Genomic DNA, 20,580 nt, shown 5'->3' on the forward strand with positions numbered 1-20,580 from the left:
CTTCAAGGAAAGAAAATCGCACAAGATAGGTTGTGTAATGTAATCAATCCCTAACTGTCATCCAGTCATCGTTGTAATCGTGCAATTCGCATTACAACCTGGCAGATTGTCTTCGATGATGAGGACTACGACGATGACAATGATCATTATGCCATAGACAAATGTTGACGAAGACAAAATCTGTCTATTTGTGCCATAATGTCCCTAACGTGTTAGATATTGGCAAGCTGAAATTCGTTGTTTATACAATAGACATTTTAACATTATAGATCCTCGATTTAAACTATGCAATCAAAAGGTTCAATTCAAAGGGGTGCTTCACTTGAGCTCTTGTTTAGACCTCCGTTGAGATAAGCATGGGAAAGATCACAAGGGTCAACGGTCTATTGTTGAGGTGTGCATGCCACACCGTGGAAATGCGATGGTATCAAAACTCCGCTGAATAATAACAATTATAGACCATGTAACGCAAATTGGTTTACAGTGTACACTGTACTAAACTCGGAATTACTATCACTCATTAGTACAGCCCTAAAGGAATAAAATAGTTATTGAGGAAAACATTATAACATTATAATTATGTGTAGCTTTGTTACCGTACAGAACGAGTTGTTGTTAAACAGGAAGTCGAATGTTTTTTTGTACGCATCTGTTCATCTGTACGTACATCCGATTGATGTGAAACGTTGGGTAATCGTTTAAGATATGCCATGAAACATTTCTGTCTCGCATTGATACATGAATCCATCAAGATCATCTCTGTATGGTTTCGTGTCTCTTAGGGGTTTCAAAGCTTATTGAAAACTACAAATATATAATAAAAAGCACGCATAATTTTCGGGAAGATTTTTACATTAGGTTTCTCATGTTAATGCATCGATTTCACTAAATTTGCCACGAATCGGGAAAGATACTGCCCCAGCCCAAGCAAGCTAAAAGGACAAGACGGCACTTATAAATACAGTATAAAGTTAGGAATGTGAATAGCTTCACTCACCATGATCTTCGGCAGAGTTCGCTGTCGAGTCTAGTAGGATGTTTCTTGGGTCTGGTAACGCCTGGTTGACCGCCTCGGTGTCCTCTTGGTTGTCACCGAAGAACTGTAGTCTCAGAACCTCAGAGCTTTCGGGATCAGTGATGACGATGTCCGGATTGGATTCTACTCCGTTTGAGACATTGTTCTCCCCGTCTACTGCAGAACTCTCTCCACTATCAGCTGATTCTCCTTCCTCAGACACCCTGAATTGCACCTGCTTCTTCTTGCGGTTCTGTTGTTGTTGCTTGTAGTCTTTGAAGGACGGCAGACGGAAGTTCTTCCCGACATTAGGAGTGACTGAACGGGCTCCTGATTCCGATGAAGAATCTCTCCTTGGTGTTGAGGTAACGAGCTTGTTAGGACTCACACTTTTCACAGTATCAGCGAGATTCAATGTAGAGTTGGGCTTTTTCAAAATACTTTTGATCTCTAACGACGCGGAGGACGTGAGCGAGTTCGATCGCCGACTCGTTTGGTTAGGAACATCTAGGGCGAAGTTGACTCGGTTTTTACCGGTCTCGTTCGTAGTCTTTGGAGTATCTATTTTATTTACAGGTTCCAAAGATGTTTTTAGTTTGCGAGGCGGCCTCTTCGGTGAGTTTGTGGTCTTGGGTGTTTGAGAGCCTGTGGGTTTTGAGTCTGATCTGTCAGAGAACCACGCTTTGTGTTTCTCCACGTCGTAGATCTCCTCCTCGGTGTCCTCGGAGTCGGAGACAAACTCGTTGGAGTTGGTCACGATGGGGATCGGCTCGTTGTTGTTGAACAGTTTGATCCTTTGTCCTCCTATACTGACACCTCCAGGTACAGGGTCCGTCACTCTCACCTGGTCGTCCCATTTACTCCTCAACGCGTCCAGGAACCCTTTTTTGTTCGTGCTACCGACCGTCGCTGCCTTCTTCGTCGTCCTTTTATCTTCTCTCTTCGTTCTCCTCGTGTACGCATAATCGTCGAGCGCGTTATCACTTAAATTATCACTAAACTCGTCTTCTTCCACAGAAAGCCTAGGGTCTATAGGATCGTTTTTTAAATACTGAGAAATAAGTTCGTAAGGGTTAACATCACATTCTAGGATACTCTTCCTCGCCGACTCGTTGCACACTCCGTTCGTCAGGACCCGCGAGTCAGGAGAGCGATGCCGAGGGGGTGACTTGCTCCGTCGCCTCCGCCCTCGCGGGGAACTACTCTTCGCTCTGGACCTCCCATCTGGAGGAGGTCTCAGAGAACTCACTGTCGCCAACCTCGACTTCCTCATCATGTCGTACGGATCCTTGAGGTCGTCCAGACGGGGAAGTTCCGGCCGACTCTTGGGCTGTGACAGCCTCACGGTTCCGAACCCCCGCACCTGGGTGGGAGACGCGTCCCATGACGTCTTCCTCGAGCCGCCGCACTTCTTGCACACCGCCGCGCTTTTCTTGCCCCGGGTGGTACCGGAGAGGAAATCCGCACACGCGCACATGACGAGGGCGTAGCCCGCAGGCGGCGACATCTCGGGGTACATGAAGAGGCTGGGCCGCGTGGTGGAGGGCCGGGCCGCCATGGAGCCGTACAGCCACGTCTCCGCGTACTTCATGGACTTGGAGAGGGCGGAGCCCCCCGACAAGGTCCCGTACTTGTGCTTGTAATCGTGCATCACTCCGTCCTCGGACCCTCTCTGTAACAAATGGGCATGTTGTCAGTAAACAAACAAGGCACATTCTATTCAATAACTCTAATTTTCCAACAATGAACAATAACACAGCTGAATGGATTAATAGTGCTCGTTGAACAACAAAATTAACGCTTTCAATCCTGAGGAAATTCAATAGATGGGATGAACTTGATTATCAGGCTTTCATAAATTAGGGAAATTTAGTCAGCAACAAATACAAACGGATCTATTATACAGGGTGTCCCGGAACTCTCTACCAATATTTTAGGGCATTGATCCTGGGTAAGAAACGTACCTAAATATCATATTTAAATTGTCTGGAAGTTCTAACTTACTCACACAGCCGCCATTTTGTTTTTTTCAGATATTAATTTTTTTCTAAAGAATGGTTAAACATACGAAATGGAAACTTTGCACAGACATTTATGACAGCTAGACAAAGCTACCAAAAAATTATCACGATTTTTCAAATTCATAAAACAAAATGGCGGCCATTTAAAAATTTTATAAAATCAATGGTTTTTGAGTCATTTAAGAAGAAAATGTTAAATGGCCGCCATTTTGTTTTATGAATTTGAAAAATCTTCATAATTTTTTTGTAGCTTTGTCTACTTGTCATAAATGTTTGTGCAAAGTTTCCATTTCTTATGTTTAACCATTCTTTAGAAAAAAATTAATAACTGAAAAAAACAAAATGGCTGCTGTGTGAGTAAGTTAGGACTTCCGGACAATTTAAATATGATATTTAGGTACGTTTCTTACCCAGGATCAATGCCCTAAAATATTGGTAGGGAGTTCCGGGACACCCTGTATAGTACACTCCTGTTACATTCATATTACATTTCACAAGCATTTATGTCCTTCTTAGCTCCCGTACTACTACACCGCAGTTTGTGCCCTTGCCCAGCTGATATTATTAGCGATCAGCTGATATTTGCGGCAGATCTTGTTACCGCTGGTGCGGCTTTGTTACGCAAGTTTGCCGGATACGGAGGCGGAGGTCAAGGCTATCTACTGGCGCGGTCGGAGACGGAATCTTGGGTCCGTAGTTATTTAATGTCTGGATTATTCTGTAGGAATTATGGTCTAGTATCAGAACATGTGGCTTCGGTTCCGAGGTCTCTGGTTCAAATACCGTAAATCACCAATGGCTGACTGATAATCCTCTAGGACTGGGAAGAGATATGTAAACCGGTTTCCGTAACGAAGAAAGGAAAAAGTGCGTTATTTTATGTCGGGGAATGTTTTTGTAACAGACTAAAATAAAACTAAAAAATACAGTAGTAGCGAGTAACAAAACAATGGATACTTGCAGTGATTGTTAGAAAAGTAAACTGATGTAGCTACTGTTAGTACAAAAACTATGAAACCAGTATAGTAACCATGACTTATATTAATTAGTGACTGTTCACCCTTAGAAAATAGAGATGGCCACTTGGATCCTACAGACGGTTAAGCTACTGTTTATCATCTTTTATGGCCAAAGAGTAAATAGAACACTTTCAAATATCTGATGAAGAGAAAAACAGCACATTCCAAAGAAAACGGCCATGAAGCACACACAAAAAGCTACAAAACTTTACAATGCAACAAAGTATATTTACTATTGAAAATCTAAGTCTCCCAAATCGTAGTACTGTGAAACATTTGGTTTTCATAGTGAACTGGCGAAATCTTTTGCAAACCAATATAATGTAAACAAATCTGGGAAATATCATCAGTTTTCAAATTGTGAAAATGTTTGAAACGTAGCAATCTCATTGATTATGATTTTATCTCAACTTCAACATACAGTAACTACAATTCCCTCATGTAGTGTAACAAGCAATACAACCACATCGCAATCAATTTGACCTTTTACACGTACTGAAGTGATTGACACGATGAAAAGCTGTCAATTATTTGCGAACGCGCGATATTCGACTTCGATATTCGCATCGTAATTGGTGGGCGGAGGCGAGTGTTTCTCAATTGATTGTACACGTCCCTGATGGGGCCCCGGGGCCCTGCAGGGCCTGACATTGTGCGTATCATATAACGGACACTGTATAATGTGAGCCGCGGGCCCCGCAAACTTTGGACACCAATAAATTGTTAAGATTGCAACGCGAAACCTCCGATAAGCCGTGCCGCTAACCCAGTTACGACAGGGAATGCTTTTGTGGAAGAATCTCCGTAGATGAATCTCGACTTGATGAATCGGTTCTTTGAATTATTTATGGTCTTCAAAGTTGAAATCATCTGCTTCCACGTATTTCTATCAAGTTGTTAGTACAGAAGAATATCAGTGATTGTGCATGTTTCGATGTCAAGAAATCATCATCAGTAATTATGTTCTTCAGTCCTTGGCAACTCAGATAGTTTAACACAGGCTGAATTACAGCACGATTGTACCTGATAATTATGTTTTGGAAGCGAAACTAGTAAAGAAAAAAACCGACATTGGAATGTACTGACGAAATTATTACGTAAATAATCTAGTTTTTCAGAATTTTAAAAGTTCATTGGGCTAAAACATTGATATAAATATCCAGACGAAGTTAAAAATGTATATGTCCTCTGTAGTTTTAATTTTGTATAACATAAGTGAACTACTTTGTTACTAAGAAAAATTAGGTGGAGACGATAAAGTTGTATAGGTTTTATGGTAGAAAAACATTACTGGTACAGAATCTTACAGTTTATTTGTGGCCCCTTCAAAATAATTTTTTTATTAGTAAAATGTATTAAATATAATGACTTATCTACACAGAAATTCATTTAATTTTAGTCAATCTGTTGAATACATAACTATCGAGAAACTGTGTATTATAAAATTATATTATTAATTACTTCGAACTTGTATGATTTTAAGACCATGTTGTTCAGATATTCAGGTACAACTCAGAGATAACTTCAGATACAATTCAAATACAACATAGTATCAGATTTTCAAAGTAAATGACAAATAGTCGTGATAATTTAAAACATCATCAAAATAACATAAATGGAACTACCAAAGTGAAATCCACAAACTTCTACTATTTTTAGGTTGAGAGCATTGAAACACATGACAAACTTAACGTCAGGTTTTGGGAATGAATCAAAGACAGACCTTGCACTTTCACAAAGCAACAATGAGGACCAGCTGTCAATTCACCAACCAGCTGTTAAATTAAACACCAATCAGCTGTTATACGTTCTAAACACCAAAGAGAATAAATGGAAAGCGTGTGCTCCCACTATCTCCGCGTTCCGATATCTCCGAACCCAAATCTGTCCCGCTATCTCCGAATTCTTGAGTGACCCTTATAATCCAGTCACTGACTGCGTTGTTAGCTGTCATTGCATCCACGGCTGCGAAGCCCCGTGGATGGAAGATTTGATGAAAATTTAACCCGTGGGTTAGGTTAGGTTAGGTCAGGTTAGGTTAGGTTAGGTTAGGTTAGGTTAGGTTAGGTTAGGTTAGGTTAAGTTAAGTTAGGTTATGTTAGGTTTGAACGGAAAGTCTTAACGCAGGAAGTAACCGAGGATTATAAGGGTCACTCTGAAATTCGGAGATAGCGGTACACGGAGATATGGGGACGCGGAGATAGCGGGAGGTAACCAATGGAAAGAAGGCGTTAATGTGACAAGGTCGTAAAGATAAGGCCATTCTAAAAGTGATTAACCTTATATGGTCAAGCCATTAAGGAATTTTGAAAGCATGTAGACACGAACTCCACATCTATTTAATGGTATATATTATCATTAAGGCCTAACATAACTTTTTCAATTTTTACTGTAGTGTAACAAAAATGTAATTTTTGCCTGATCCTTAACCCTATCAGAAGGTCGAACTTTTACAGTAATGAGAATATAGTTTTATCTGCTCCAACACTACAACATAAAAAAAACTAAAAAAAACTAAAAATATAAGCTAAAGAGTTATACAATATAAACATGAGCTTTCAAATATCCCGAGAGACCAATTTTAACGAACCAATGTAACATACTGCGCCCTCATTGAAGGACTATACAACAATTAGCTACACAGAAATTGCACCATCGATTGCACTCAATCTTGCAACCGCTGTATCGCTATGGCTTTTAATTGGCAACATGTGGCAAGCCTGTTGGCAACACTGTCTTGTTCCGGTCCGGCGACCACTTCCACTTCCGCCGGTCACCGCCATCACAATCATCTTCGCCAACAGATTTGGCGGGAATGCGCTACGGTGAAACCGTTTCCCGGGAAAACGACATGTTATGCTTCGTCGATACAAATATTCCCACTTAAACCGACAACGATGAGATCCGTAGCTGTGAACGTGGAAGTTACGGTATTGGATGTAGAAATATGTCAACACTTGGAGTTGGAGTGGACATTTATTCATTATACTGTGGGTTTTTTACACATATACCCACAATTTCCCTATAGGGAAGTAGCTATTACCATTGACTATACACCTCTGTTATATATATACGTCCGTGAAAGCGATAACTTGAGTACCTAATTGTTCTCCGATTTTGATGAAATTTGGAAAATTTGGTTTAATTTGGAAAAAGGCGGGATAAACTTGAATGAGTTCGCGAATCAGCATGACCATGGGAACAGTGTTTAACGGGGGGTTTTATGGGGTAAAAAGTGGGTTTACTCATTTTTTACCCTCAAAACACAAAATGTCCCACTTTATCTCTAGACCATTTTAAAGAGCTTAAAAAAACAACAAATATACCAAAGTGTTTTCGTACGGTTATTGGTTACGGAGAAAATAAAAAAAATGCAAATTGAAAAATCCCATGTTATTATTATGGAAAATATTGTAAAATGTTATAGTTTGCTTATGGAAATATTTGGATCAAACTTATTAATTTATTAACAAATTTATTAACTTTATAGTAAGCTACTAATATTTTACTAAAATCCATAATTTATTAGCCTCTTTGTAGCAGCAAACCTAGGTACTCGTTAAACCTAATGTTATTTAAATAGATTTAATTTCAAATCAATTCAGGCAAATGGAAATACGCTTAGTCTGCAGGTTTGCTGGGACGGGGTTATTTTTGTAGATGACTACTTTACAAAATGTTTCTAAAAATATAGCAAATGGAATAAAATTAAAGTGTCTCGTTCGCGGAAAAAAATCAAATAATGTCTACTAAACAGTAGCTGCCTATTTTTTTTTATCATACGGTGAGAAAAAGAGCGTTTCATTGAACAGCTAACAATGAAGTTTCGTAGGGAACTAGTTGTTTTTGTTAAGGGTCAATTCTTCATAATAAACCTGCAATCTGATTTAATGGCTATGCTAAAAAGTAGGTGTCACATTCCAAAACTCTTTACAAAACCGGGAAAGTCATTGCGGTGTGAAATAACATAATCAATGGCAAAAGTGACCGTTCCAACTAAAGGGTAACCAGAACAAATCACAAGTGAGAACTACAATGCTCAGTTCACTTATGTAGTCACCTTTTGTATGTGGTATAGATAATCACTGTTACATCACAGTTTACCTGTTAACTATGTAAAAAGTCCACACAGTTGTCTAAGGTTAAAGTTTTGACTATTTCACTGTTACTAAGCCACAAATCTACATTTTTTACGCAAAATATTTACACTGATTTTTTATTTAGGCCTTCTTACCCTCGTATTCAAAAATCTATTTCACTTCCCGACTCCAAATTACATTTTTGCAACAATACTATATTGTACTAAATTGTTGACCGGGTCTCAGTAATCGCTGGTTTAAGATTTACGATATAAACATAAGTCGAAAAGGTGTAGCTATCCATGAATTTGTCTTTTTAGTAAATATCAACTGCTAACGGTAATACCTATAGCAAAGTGAGCTTTGAAATAACATTATCGAATAGCCGAAAGCTTTAAAAAATTGGCGGGATTTGAACGCAGCACGTTTAAGATAAGTGCTGCAATGTAACCAATAGACTGACTTGTAGTATCACCAATAATAATAATAATAATAATCTTATACAAACCTACATTCTTAAGGTTTACAATATAGTAAATGTACCACCTATACATAACAGTATTACAATAAAGACAGAACATTTGTTAAGACTGTTAAATGAGGTTCAGAAAGTCCTAGAAATGCCACAAGAAACTCATAATGTCAGATAATAGAGCAATGCAGTTATGCAAAGTAGCCTATATTTCTCAACGCAGAAAATACAAAGAACATTTAAATATAAGTTACAACCGCTGGTTAAAAGCTACTTTCACAAAGTAGGCGATTTAAACATCAAGTGATCTCGTTTATAATTAATACAACAATATCAGTCATTTTCAATGCCACAAACATTGACCGATAGCAAGGGATATGCATTTTAATGTACTTATATTCAAATATTTTAGAACCCTTAGTCATTGAAACCTACAGGAGTTAGGAAAGCTCAGTTAGACGTATCATTATAGTCTTTGGATAGTGCAAGTGGAATCCTATTTAAAAAAAAACTGTTATAAACTTTTTTTCAAAATTCCCTCGAAGAATATACAAGGATTAAACATTTATAGAGTTCTTTTAAGCATGCTCTGTGAGTGTAAACGAAGTATCCACCATAAATCCGCAATTTATTTAATTGTGTACAATGGAAATTTGCTTGATGTTAACAATATAGTGATCAATTTGACTGGATTCCACATTTACATTGATGCTGACACAAAAACAAAAGATGATTGTTGTTATTGCAAAAGCACATTGTTTATTGATAAATTCACTATGACAGCAACGCAGTTTGTGCCATAAGCTGTAAACGCAGAGTGGACGTGCAAGGGAGGGCGATGTCCTGTGTAGCTGTTACTGACAAAGTTCAGTAGTTTCTTTAGTCAAGAACATTTATCAAACGCCCAATGATTTAGGACTGAGTTTAGTTACTGCCGAAACGGTTAAGGGACAAAAAACCCAGTAAATCTACAAGACCTAATGCAGCCATTGCATGACAAAGACTATTTGCATCAGTTACAAAACACAGACTGATAAAAACCGGTGGAAGAAGGTAATGAGGCGATGACATGTAGTGACGGGTAAACAGTTGCAACGGTTACCACGGAGGAACAGATGAGCAGTAACGGTTGTCACTGTTGTAACCGGTCATCGGCCTACGTGTTAGGGATGTCACTCGGAGTTTTTGCACTGTACAAAACAGAATAGCTTCTTCCTGCTGGACATTGTGCTTTTCTGTTAAACCTTTGTGATAAAATTTAAAAATCCTTGACTTTAGATACAACTGAACATTCTATTACCACGTTTAAGCGGTTACCAGTTTCAGAATACAAGTCGACGTTGTCGAAATGAACCTCAGAGAGCTTGGGCTGTTGTCAATTACTAATTTATGTTGTGTAAGTTTCGCCAATCCTAACTTGAAAGACAATTCATATCGCTTTTGTGTTGTACCAACAATCATAGTATAAGAAAGCTACAGCTGAACAGCTCAATCTGTTGGCTTACTGCTTCATTTGAATAGTGAATCTGTTACACCTAACTATACCATATTGATGTTTAACCTAGTAAAATAGTCCATAACACTACTTTTGAGTATGCAAGTAATATTCTCATAATATTGTAAAATCTTAATTTGTTTCGTTAATGTGAATTTTACAGTTTAAATCATACACATTGATTTGCTGTAGCAAACGTCAAAGGTTAAAAAATTGTTATCAGTATGCCATTCTGCTCTAGATTATTTCTTTCGCAATTAGTTTTAAACGAAACTCAATCACGTCTTTGGCGACAACAGCTGAGATTGATGACGTCATGACTTGAGGAGGTTTTACACAAGATAAGCCTTGTAATTAACTCTAAGCAAAGACTCCACGATTTCACTGCTAATGAAACTTCTACTCGATGTTTCCCAAGTAGAGGAGTAATTGTTGTTAATTCACCTTTGTACACGACGTGCTGTGATTAAACATGACTTGTGATAATGAAATATCCCTGATGAAGCAGAAGGATAATGTATTAGTGACAATTTAGCTATGACCATTTTACCATGTAATTAAATAACATTTTCTCAAGTTTCTTTTGTAACAGTATAAAAATAATCAGTTAATTTCTAACCATTAAATAATCTTAAAAAGGTCATTTAGATTGCATTTTTGATAAGGAATGTTGCTATGCTCTTACCAAAGCCGCGAGCTATTTTTCCACAATCATCATAATGCAATTTAGTTACCGTTACAGAGAAAGATATTTTTTGAAAAGCGATAACTAGTGTAAGATGCAGTGATTACAATTGTAACTATCTAACTACTATCTAATGCAAACAGATTTCTCATCCGATTGTAAAATCAGAAGCCTGCTTTTAAGTTTTTCATGTTAAAGACGTTGAGCGTTTGTGTCAACGAATTTATTTTCTCGTGTATTGGGGTTAGTTTTATAATTGGCAATTTACTGTTTGGTTATGAAACCAGTAGGCTACAATTATTGTTTTTTTAATAACCAGAGACAAATTGTATACAAAACACCCCTACATGGTAGATCTGCTGATTTTGATCGTCTCACGAATAAATGAGTTCATTCTGTTTGTTACATCTTTTAATTTTTAAAACTATTTAATCTCACAAGCAAGAATCAAATACTTTCGGTAATTGGGTCTTTGTTGACGAAAGAATTATACAAAAATCTACTGGACATTTGTTCATTGAAGTTTCCTTACAATTCCAGCAGCATTGTGGAGAGACTACCTAAAGAAAAAGCTTTGCTAACACTTAAAAAGATTAACATTTATGGCGGTTTTTACATTTAAGAATAACACTTTTCATTTGTAGGGAATTCCTTTAAAACTTGCAGCTTTTTCTCCGTTCTTATTGGTATTTCATGTTTACGATTTAAGCAGTATTTTATTTTAAAATAATCAATAAAAGCTTTCTCAACATATAAAAAAACTGATCAGATTATTTTCTGATGGTTCATTTGATGTTTTTTTTTAATAGCTAAGGTTAAAAAAGGATACAGCTCTTTATTTGCTTATGTATGGATGGCTCTTTACTTGCATTGTGATAATAATTTTATACACAAAATGCTTTTGTGAACATAGAAAAAAACTGGATTTAACCATTAACAAAAGAGTTACAGCTTAAAAAATGCATTAAAAAAAAAGATTCATGGCCCTGTTAAAGAAATAATTCCACAAATACTATTTACTCCTTACAGACGTGTTATGCAGACTTAAAACTCGTTTTACACACGAGGTGTTGTACGAAATGGACAGTGACAACACAAATGGGTCAACACTTTCTCAAAACTGGTTCCAAAGCAGTTTGCGTATGTTTTTCGATTGTTTATGTTTCGAAGAGGTCTCTGCGTAATATTCTTGAACCTTCGCTATTAAATCTGACATGATACTTGAATTTAACGTTATATATTTTTCTGTAAACATTATAAATAAGTTGATTTCTATGTGGTTTAGGTAGTCATTTTTATGTGTTAAATTAAATATCGATTTCTCATGCTGGATCCCAAATGTTATGCAAAATTTGATACTTCTAGCTCTTGTAAAAATCTGATAACCATCAGGTCTTAAATTAGGGTATTTAAATTTTGTAAGAATAAGTAAAGTGAAAGTTAAATCAAAAACAGTATCTAGATAATGTAACCCAAATTGTGTCCACAACTGTGAAATTTTGGAGTTGAAACTTACATGCTATTACCAGAGAGTAACTTTGACAAACTTCCTATAATCCAATTTTCTTGTCAAAATTGTTTAGTGAAGTTTAGTGAAAGTGTCGCTGTTTTCCAGTTCATAACTCAAACGAACCGACACTTTCGCTTTTGTAGGCGGACACCAACATTATCATCTAGAGATTCGATACTTTCCATTGTTGGAAAGGACATTGGTCGAATAAATAATTAACCATCTCTAAAGGTATTGAGGGGATTTTAAGAACCTATATGATACATTTTTATAATATATTTCAACATCATACGCTTACAATCGCAAGGAACTTAAGAATTGCTGGTTTTCGAAGTTATGGAACTCAAAAGAATTGACTTAGAATTACTGACCTATAATAGTAGATTTCTCCTTCTATTGTAAAATCTTTAGGCAGTTTCGTATGTTTTTTTTGCAACGTTTAGTGCCCTGATTTGTCTAAATTTATCCCTCTTAATAGGATAGATAAAAATAGGACAGATTAATAGGACAGATAAAATAGGACAGATTAAACGATTTTTACTCAACTATTTGGTTACTATACTAGGAAAACAATGGTTTACATAATATATTCATTTGACACAAGTTTTTGAGTTGGTAAAATAACAAGAAACAAAGAGTAAACATTAAAACGCAACGCCTACATTTCTTGGACGAAACTGACTCCCAACTGTCTTCATATGATCGAGGAGTAAATTATTAAAAATATACATTAAAATGAGAGAGAAAATAATTTAGTCGTCACCAGTGCAACCAGACGTAGGCGGGCATGATACACACTCAGAAAGAGGCTTTAGGAGGAATATCCAAAGTCAATGACTTAAGTTTCAATTTACTAACATTACTCTGGATAATCGCTTTGTATTACCTATAACAATTTGACTTTTCTTGACTATGAACCATGTATTTGTGATATTTTTTCAATTGCAATGAAGCCAACGGTATAAACAGATGAGTAAATGATATGGTAGACCACTACATATGGAGGGGGGAGGGGGGGGGGGGTTATCTACCGTTCCATTCATCAGATGGTGGTGGGCGCGATATACAATGGCAGCCGAGCTGTTCTGGTACTACCGCGGAGGTATGCCGTGGGCTGGGCCAGAGAAGCTACGAGATTTGCTATCTTAGGCAAGCTGTAGATCTCCTTATATAGACATCCGAAGTAGGTGTAAGGTAAGAAAGCAAAAAGCTACTTCCGTCGAATCTAAATCGTATTGAAGCTTTAATCTGCTGTGTAGGAACACGTAAAGTTGGTACGTCGATGTGTGTGGCTTCACAGGCTGAGACCAGAAAGTCAGGAAAATATGAAAGAGACTTGGACAAACATAATGTGCATAATCGTATAACTTTGATGCACCTTAAAAATACGTCAAACAAAACTAGGAAAAATTTGTATTTGGAAAAAAGACACACATAGTTGGGACTTCGCATTCAGTAATTGATAAATCATCATTCATGAAGAACACAAAGATGATTAAAGAGAATTACTGAAGATAAAATATGGCCTTACAACTGCGCGTTCTTTCAAGTTATAGAGTGGTTTTGACGCCATACGTCCTAGAGCAGTTCTGAAGAAGTAAATTCTAAAACGGTTTTGAAGAGGTAGGTTCTTCAATAGTTCTGGAGAAATAGGTTCCAGAGTAGTTATGAAGGAGTAGGTTCAGAAGAAATAAGTTCTAGAGCAGTTCTAAGGAAGCTCTAGAGGCACCAATCAAATTTTCAACTCTTTACTGAGTTCAAAGTGTTGTGAAAAAGTTCACCCATTTAACGAACAACCAGAATTTTCAAGTTCATTGGCACTGCATCAACATTGTCCAGTAATACAATGATCATGATACCCACCCTATAACACCTGGCTCAACTACACGTACATGATGTCACGTGGTACATGACACATGCGTGTCGTGCTCGAATCACGCGTCGCGTAAATGGTCACGTCGTCGATAGTATCGACAATGAACCGACCACAAAGAGCAGATTATCGATATCGATCAATGGGACAATCTCTACAAGATATCCAGCCAATTTTTTGGACACTTAAGCCATGGAACAAAAGCATGTTAAAGCATACATGCATCATATAACATACAAAATGTAAACTTGTTAAGGATTATGAACCACTGATGGCTCATACAGGAGGTACTTGATACTTCTTAAGATGTAACAACCTTTACGAGAGAACACAAACAAGCAGAGCAGACGAGTCAGTTCCAGAGCAATCAAACATTTACCAACGACGTTGCACAAGTCAGGCCAGGGGGGCGAAGGCGAGAGACGTCGTGAGGTGAGGGGCCTTGAGGAGTCCCAGCCATCAGTTGGCGACGAGAGTCTCCTGCCAGGTGCTACAATTTCTTTTGTCCCACCTTCACATCCTAGCACTAAGCTAAAATTCTAGTGACTTAAAACCACCTAGAACTTAAGAATTACCATAAGCTACCTGAACAAAAGTCAAATCTATGATAGATTAATCACACATACAATGGCTGACGAATATATGATTACCTTTAACTCAGTGCAATTTTAATTGATTATCGATTACAAATCGATTGAAATAAGTTAGTTCACATTACCTACCTTCTATGGATATTTAATCCTGAAACAACCCCTTTGCTAGTCAATTAATTGATTGAATCACATATTCGTGTCATCAATATTAATCCACAACTGTGTATCAGATCCAAACAAAGGATAACATTCCGGACGGAAACACTAACTCACGGCGAGACGCAGGATCTATCATTCATACGTCTCTTGTCTTGTCAATTACCTCAGACACTAGACAGTCGCCGGTCACGGTGAATAGGAAATATCTTTGGCTATAAATATACCACTGCACTGTGAAGTAGGCATTCCATTCTCAATCGTAGATATTTTTTTCTACATTTACATCCTAGGACGCTGGGCTCTAGCATGCACATTGCTTTAGACCTTATCGTGGAATTATCATATGAATAATTTTATTTGTGATCGACGGGATTTGATCCCAGCACCTCAGAGATTGAAGCCCCGTGCTCTACAAGAACAGCTCGCTTACCATTTAGCCATTTGAATAATAAGAATTTAGATTAATTGAGCTGAAAATGTGTGCTGCTGTAGCATATACCGGCTCCTTTCTTCTACAAACTATATAGTTTATTTAGCCAGAAAAATCTATTGTATTTTACACCCCGTCATAGTATGAGAAACAAAAATTTGAAATAGGATTTAAGTAATTGGACATAATGGACACATTGAACTAAATGTTCTCTTTAAGTTCAAATCTGGCTCCAGTAGTTGATACATTTAGATGGAACATGAAAGCCGGGTATTAAAACCTGTCAATATAAACGGGATATATGAGGAATTAGAATATGATCAGAAGTTTACTAGCAGTAAGATATCCCAAGTCAATAAGAGAACAGCTCGACTTTTTCAACAGAAATGTAATGTATCTGGTATACGTAGCGAAGGCCCTGAGCGCCTTCATTCCGAGCTTATGCAATATGATGACTGTAGCTATATTGCCTACCCGTCCCTTCCCCGGCGTTGTCAAGCTGTTATTCACAAGAATGTTATCAAAATAATTGTTGTTACAGGTTACGATTATCTGATTTGAAAGTTTTTTGAATCCAATTTTGCTTTTTTGTATACATTTAAGTTAAATACTCTTTCTGTGTAAGTAAAAGAACCAAATATATCGGAATATTTTAAAATAACTGATTACCCTTATGTATTTAAGAAACGAAAAAATGGCACACTGTATTATTAAATTATTTTAAGATTGAAAAACAAATTAATGGATATCAAAAGTATATTGTTATTCATATTAAATCGTTACCACAAATTAAGAATACACAACAAGTAAAGCTTTACATAACAACTTTTACAAACGTATGAGAGTCAACTTGCATAGATGAAGTTGATTATTCAAATAGTAGGTGCAATCAGTTAAATGTGTGAGAAAATTTAATTCAACAATTTAAAATGATCGAAGTCAACTACTAATCTAAGAGTTGCGTAGAAATACATTTAAAAAGTACCCACATGACCATGATTCATTTTCAATTTACTTAGATCAATCAAAAATCCATTCATAATTATAATTGATGCATAACCAATATCTCCCTATGTTCCTATTATTGTAGTTTTCTATTATTAATTACTGTTGACAAAATAAAATCAATTTATTAATTATGGCATTACCTGAAAGTAGTAAAAATTGGAATAGTTAAGTGGATCAGGTCACCTTCTCATATTGTATAATTTTACATTACGACTTCAAAGAGTGTAAATTATACAATATAAATAGAAAATAATACACTCGACAAAATCTTAAAAAACTGGTTTGATAGAAGATTGTGTTTGTGGCTACACGAATCAAACAAACCTGCCTATGTTGTAATTACATGTCACAAGTATGGTGTTATGTCTACTGAAGACAGAGCTCTGGGGGGGGAGGGGGAGGTGGCGCCCAAAATGAGTGGTTACAACTACGTGCACACTAATACAGCGCCGCGGGCGTGTTGGGGCAGGTCACCACTGACCGGTTTTGGATTTAAAACTCAGCTGTGAATATAGAGATTGATGCTATGCACTTGAAGCTGGGGTTAAGTACTTTGGGGAATATAAAGATCTTTCGTTTACAAATTTATTATTTAACTAAATCAATACAAACTAAACTTACCAACAAAAAAATCGACGAGCATTTTCAGTAATATGCTACTTAGTAGGTTCTGGTTTGTGCTCACTCACTATTTTTATTGAACGGCTTGCTTGTATACAAATGTTGTTATATAACTTTTATCCAAAAAACTTTGTAGCCTATGGTTTGACAACATCATTCTAATGAAAATATCTATTGTGTGCCACATATAGAGTTATTGATATGTCATTGTTTTATTGTTAAGCTTCTTTGTCTCAGTGAACAAAAGAAGCAATATTCATTGACTACAATTTTGTTTGTGTGTTTTGCATTGTTAGTTTGTACCGTACTGATGCTTGGACCAAAAAAATTTTGTCTGAATTTGGTTAAAAAATTATTGCAAAATTTTGGAAGAATTATAATACTAGTCAAGAAAAAATCTATCAAATTTAACTTTGATCGAGCAGTTTATATTTTTATACAATTATTCACGAAAAATACGATGACACTAGAGTATATCCCATCCCATAAACCCCATTAATTACATCTGTAAATTTAATTTCCCCCATCATTATTTAGCACTAGAGTTGTATATTACAGTATTTAAACTATGATTTACCATAACATATTTGCTAGGATGAATCGAATCTGTTACAACGATGTTAATCTGTTATAAAGATGTTATTGATGGGGGGGGGATAGATCACGGCAGGATAGGGATGCAGATGTAACCTTAGCAACCACTAAGCTACACTCTTGAGCAACACTATAGCATCGGTGACCTGAACGCTGGTATAGACAGAAGGCGCTGCTGCTAGATAATGGCGCAGCGTGCACCATTTATATTCTGGAATGCCGTCCGTCCAAGTACACCAACATATCCACCGCGAGTGGACGAAAAGTCAAAAAAAGTATACTCAAGGATTCCGGGAATGCTGAGGAATCCGCGTATGTAAGTGCCTGTAGTTATGGTAAAGTAGTGGAGATGACACTTGTTTATATACAGCCTTGTAACACAATTTGTTATAGGCTACTAAGAAAAACTAATAGTACGCTATTCATATTGGTTGCAAGTGAATTTACACCATATTACGGTCTTTAATATAATTAAATAGGCCATAAAGTCTCTGATCTTCTGAAGGACATGATTTTGAGAAGCTGGAACTTTTACTACGCAAAATGTTTTTACCACTCTACTTTTTTGGAGGTAAGGAAACTCCTCCGAAACGTGTGTTCAAAACACTTAGCGTAGGAAAAGTCTATTTAAACAAAAATTAAAACAGTAATCCTTCGCAATTATGAACACAGTTGACCTTTTACTTTAGCTTGGCTAACAAGTTGGCCTAATCTATCGAAATCAGTAATTTACATCAGCGCACGTCGCGGGTGCCGGAATTATTCTAAGTAGATTTTTATTATAAAACTCGCAAAAACTAAAAATGGGGAGGGAAGGTCTAGTTGTAACCATAGTTGAAGATTCAAGGTAATCGGTGTGTTGGACAAACAGATCCCCTAGTTGCTAGTTGCTAGTTGGCTTGTTGTTAGTTGCTCAGACAAAGCCATGTCGTGTCGTCGTGTCTGGACATATAATCACTACCTGAACAGCTGATCGTTATCCTCCCTGGCCAATCCCTGTGTGGGTTTACTGGAGTTTACTGACCACATAACACTTCTAAGCAGACGCTTGACAATGAGAAGTTGTAGGTTATAGTTTCTTCGGTGTGATGGTGTTGGCAATCACACAGAGTACTTCCTGGGTACAAAATAAAATGTGGTGCTCGTAGCTATGTTGCCTCCAAAGATTACTTCGACAATATAGATTATGGATAAACTCCAACTGAACAAAGTATACAACGGAAGTTGAAATTGAGTAACATGTATTACAGGTGATTGGTTTCTTTGTAAGTTTCAAAATAACTTTTAAGTTTTTAGAGGTGGATATTGGAATTTGTATGTAATAAGATCCATGTAAGGTCATGCGAACAATTAATTTCCCTACGGGAAAAACAAAGATTAGTAAGAATAAAACACATTTTATTAACACATGAGAAGATCGTAAGGTATCCAAGTCCCCAACTCCCTCTTTAATACAAAATAGTTTGATTACAAAAGGATCGATGCTATTAGAACAAATTAATGGACACAAATAAACAATTTGAACGTAACAAAATTAATTAGTCCCTTTACTAAAACAAAATTGACACAATACCACCGTGTTATTGTTATAATTACGTATTACTGTTACTAATTAAAATGAAGAAGATTAATAGGAATAAATAGTGGTGTGAGATGCCTTGTGTAGCTTTGTAAAAGCAGCTCTTACTTTTTTTAACTAGGATTATTTATTAAGAACCTCAAGGCCAAAGACAGCTGGGTCCAGTTTCAATGTTAAAGGAATCTTCTGAACTTTATCAGAATCCAACTGGTGACCACTGAATCCACTCTACTGTCCTTCTACATTTTAATCAATATAATCTTCTCCTTATCAACATTTTTGTAGAAATAGTTAAATGTGCTAAACGGCCTACATAATTCCAAAGCAATGATGCAATCTGGTGCCAGGGATGGTCCAATAGTGTACAGAAAGTGACAACAAAGAAGCGTAATGTTTTATGAGTTCTTTGTCAGTTGCAACGGTTACTATGATTGCAGGGCTCTCGGTTCCTTCCTGGATTGTTTTGACGAATAGACAGTTCAGTAAGTAATAAACCAAGGTATTATAGAGGAGAACAAAATGTGTGTTAAAAGAAACAATAAAACAGGTGGCCAAACGTAATGAACCGATTGCATGGTTGGTTATAACAGCTGATCTCACCATTATTTGAGTTGGTTTTGGCAGAGGGCGTTTAACCAAATACGTTTACTGACTCAACAAATCATTTACGTGGCAGTTCCACATAAAGACACTCACACATGTATAATGCATTATGAAATTGGTTTTCTTTTAATAACAAACTGACGACTTTAGACACTTAAATAGACACAAGATCAGTAAGTTATGATTATCTGTGATGAAAAGTAAAACGTCAATATACTGAAGTTGTCAGTAGTTATTTTACTATACTATAGGAAATAGTGATAAATATATGCTAAGCTTGCTTTTTAATTAATGATAATCCTAACTACAGTAAAACAACGTAAACCTCAAAGTCTTTCGAGCAACTTGAACTCAACGACAGATTAGGCGGGAGAAAGGTGAACTACAGTGATAGACATTAGAAAACGTCTAGTAGTTCTCGGTCTTGCTGCTAGGTGGCAGCACTATACCACAAAGCTAGCTACTTGGGTACAACTACTTCTGTATGGTTAGAAACATATCGTACCGCTTTTCGTTAAAAGAGTTCTTCAACACGAAGAAAGTTCTCATAGTCGGAGATACCTTAGCTTCAGTTCAGCTTTGAACACCTATAGGCTGGATTATGCAACCTGTCTCCTAACCTCGGTCACCAGGTAGACAGAGTGCCAAGAGACAGGTTATATCATACAGACCATAGGTAAAATTACCACTAAAATTACAAAATTACACTAAATTACCACATAAAAAGCCTGATTGGTGGGATTTGAAACCAGACCACAAGAACATAACACCCGCACTCCTATACCATAGTGTACAGATTAGATGGTTCTACTTCCCAAATAAAC

The 20,580-nt window shown here is 36.8% G+C and overlaps 1 protein-coding gene across 3 annotated transcripts in view; it reads right to left on the bottom strand.

The window, feature by feature from the left end:
* Positions 1–20,580, bottom strand: part of LOC129003225 (uncharacterized) — a 153,985-nt gene that overhangs the window by 24,121 nt on the left and 109,284 nt on the right. For all 3 annotated transcript variants that reach the window (XM_054431517.1, XM_054431518.1, XM_054431519.1), the window contains one exon: positions 998–2,687. In XM_054431517.1, coding sequence (XP_054287492.1) covers positions 998–2,687 — 1,690 coding nt within the window. The remainder of the gene's footprint in view (positions 1–997; positions 2,688–20,580) is intronic.

The sequence above is a fragment of the Macrosteles quadrilineatus genome, unplaced genomic scaffold (genome assembly GCF_028750875.1).
Source record: "Macrosteles quadrilineatus isolate MER2022 unplaced genomic scaffold, UCM_ALF_1.0 Scaffold_9__3_contigs__length_116548681, whole genome shotgun sequence".
Taxonomy (NCBI): Eukaryota; Metazoa; Arthropoda; class Insecta; order Hemiptera; family Cicadellidae; genus Macrosteles; species Macrosteles quadrilineatus.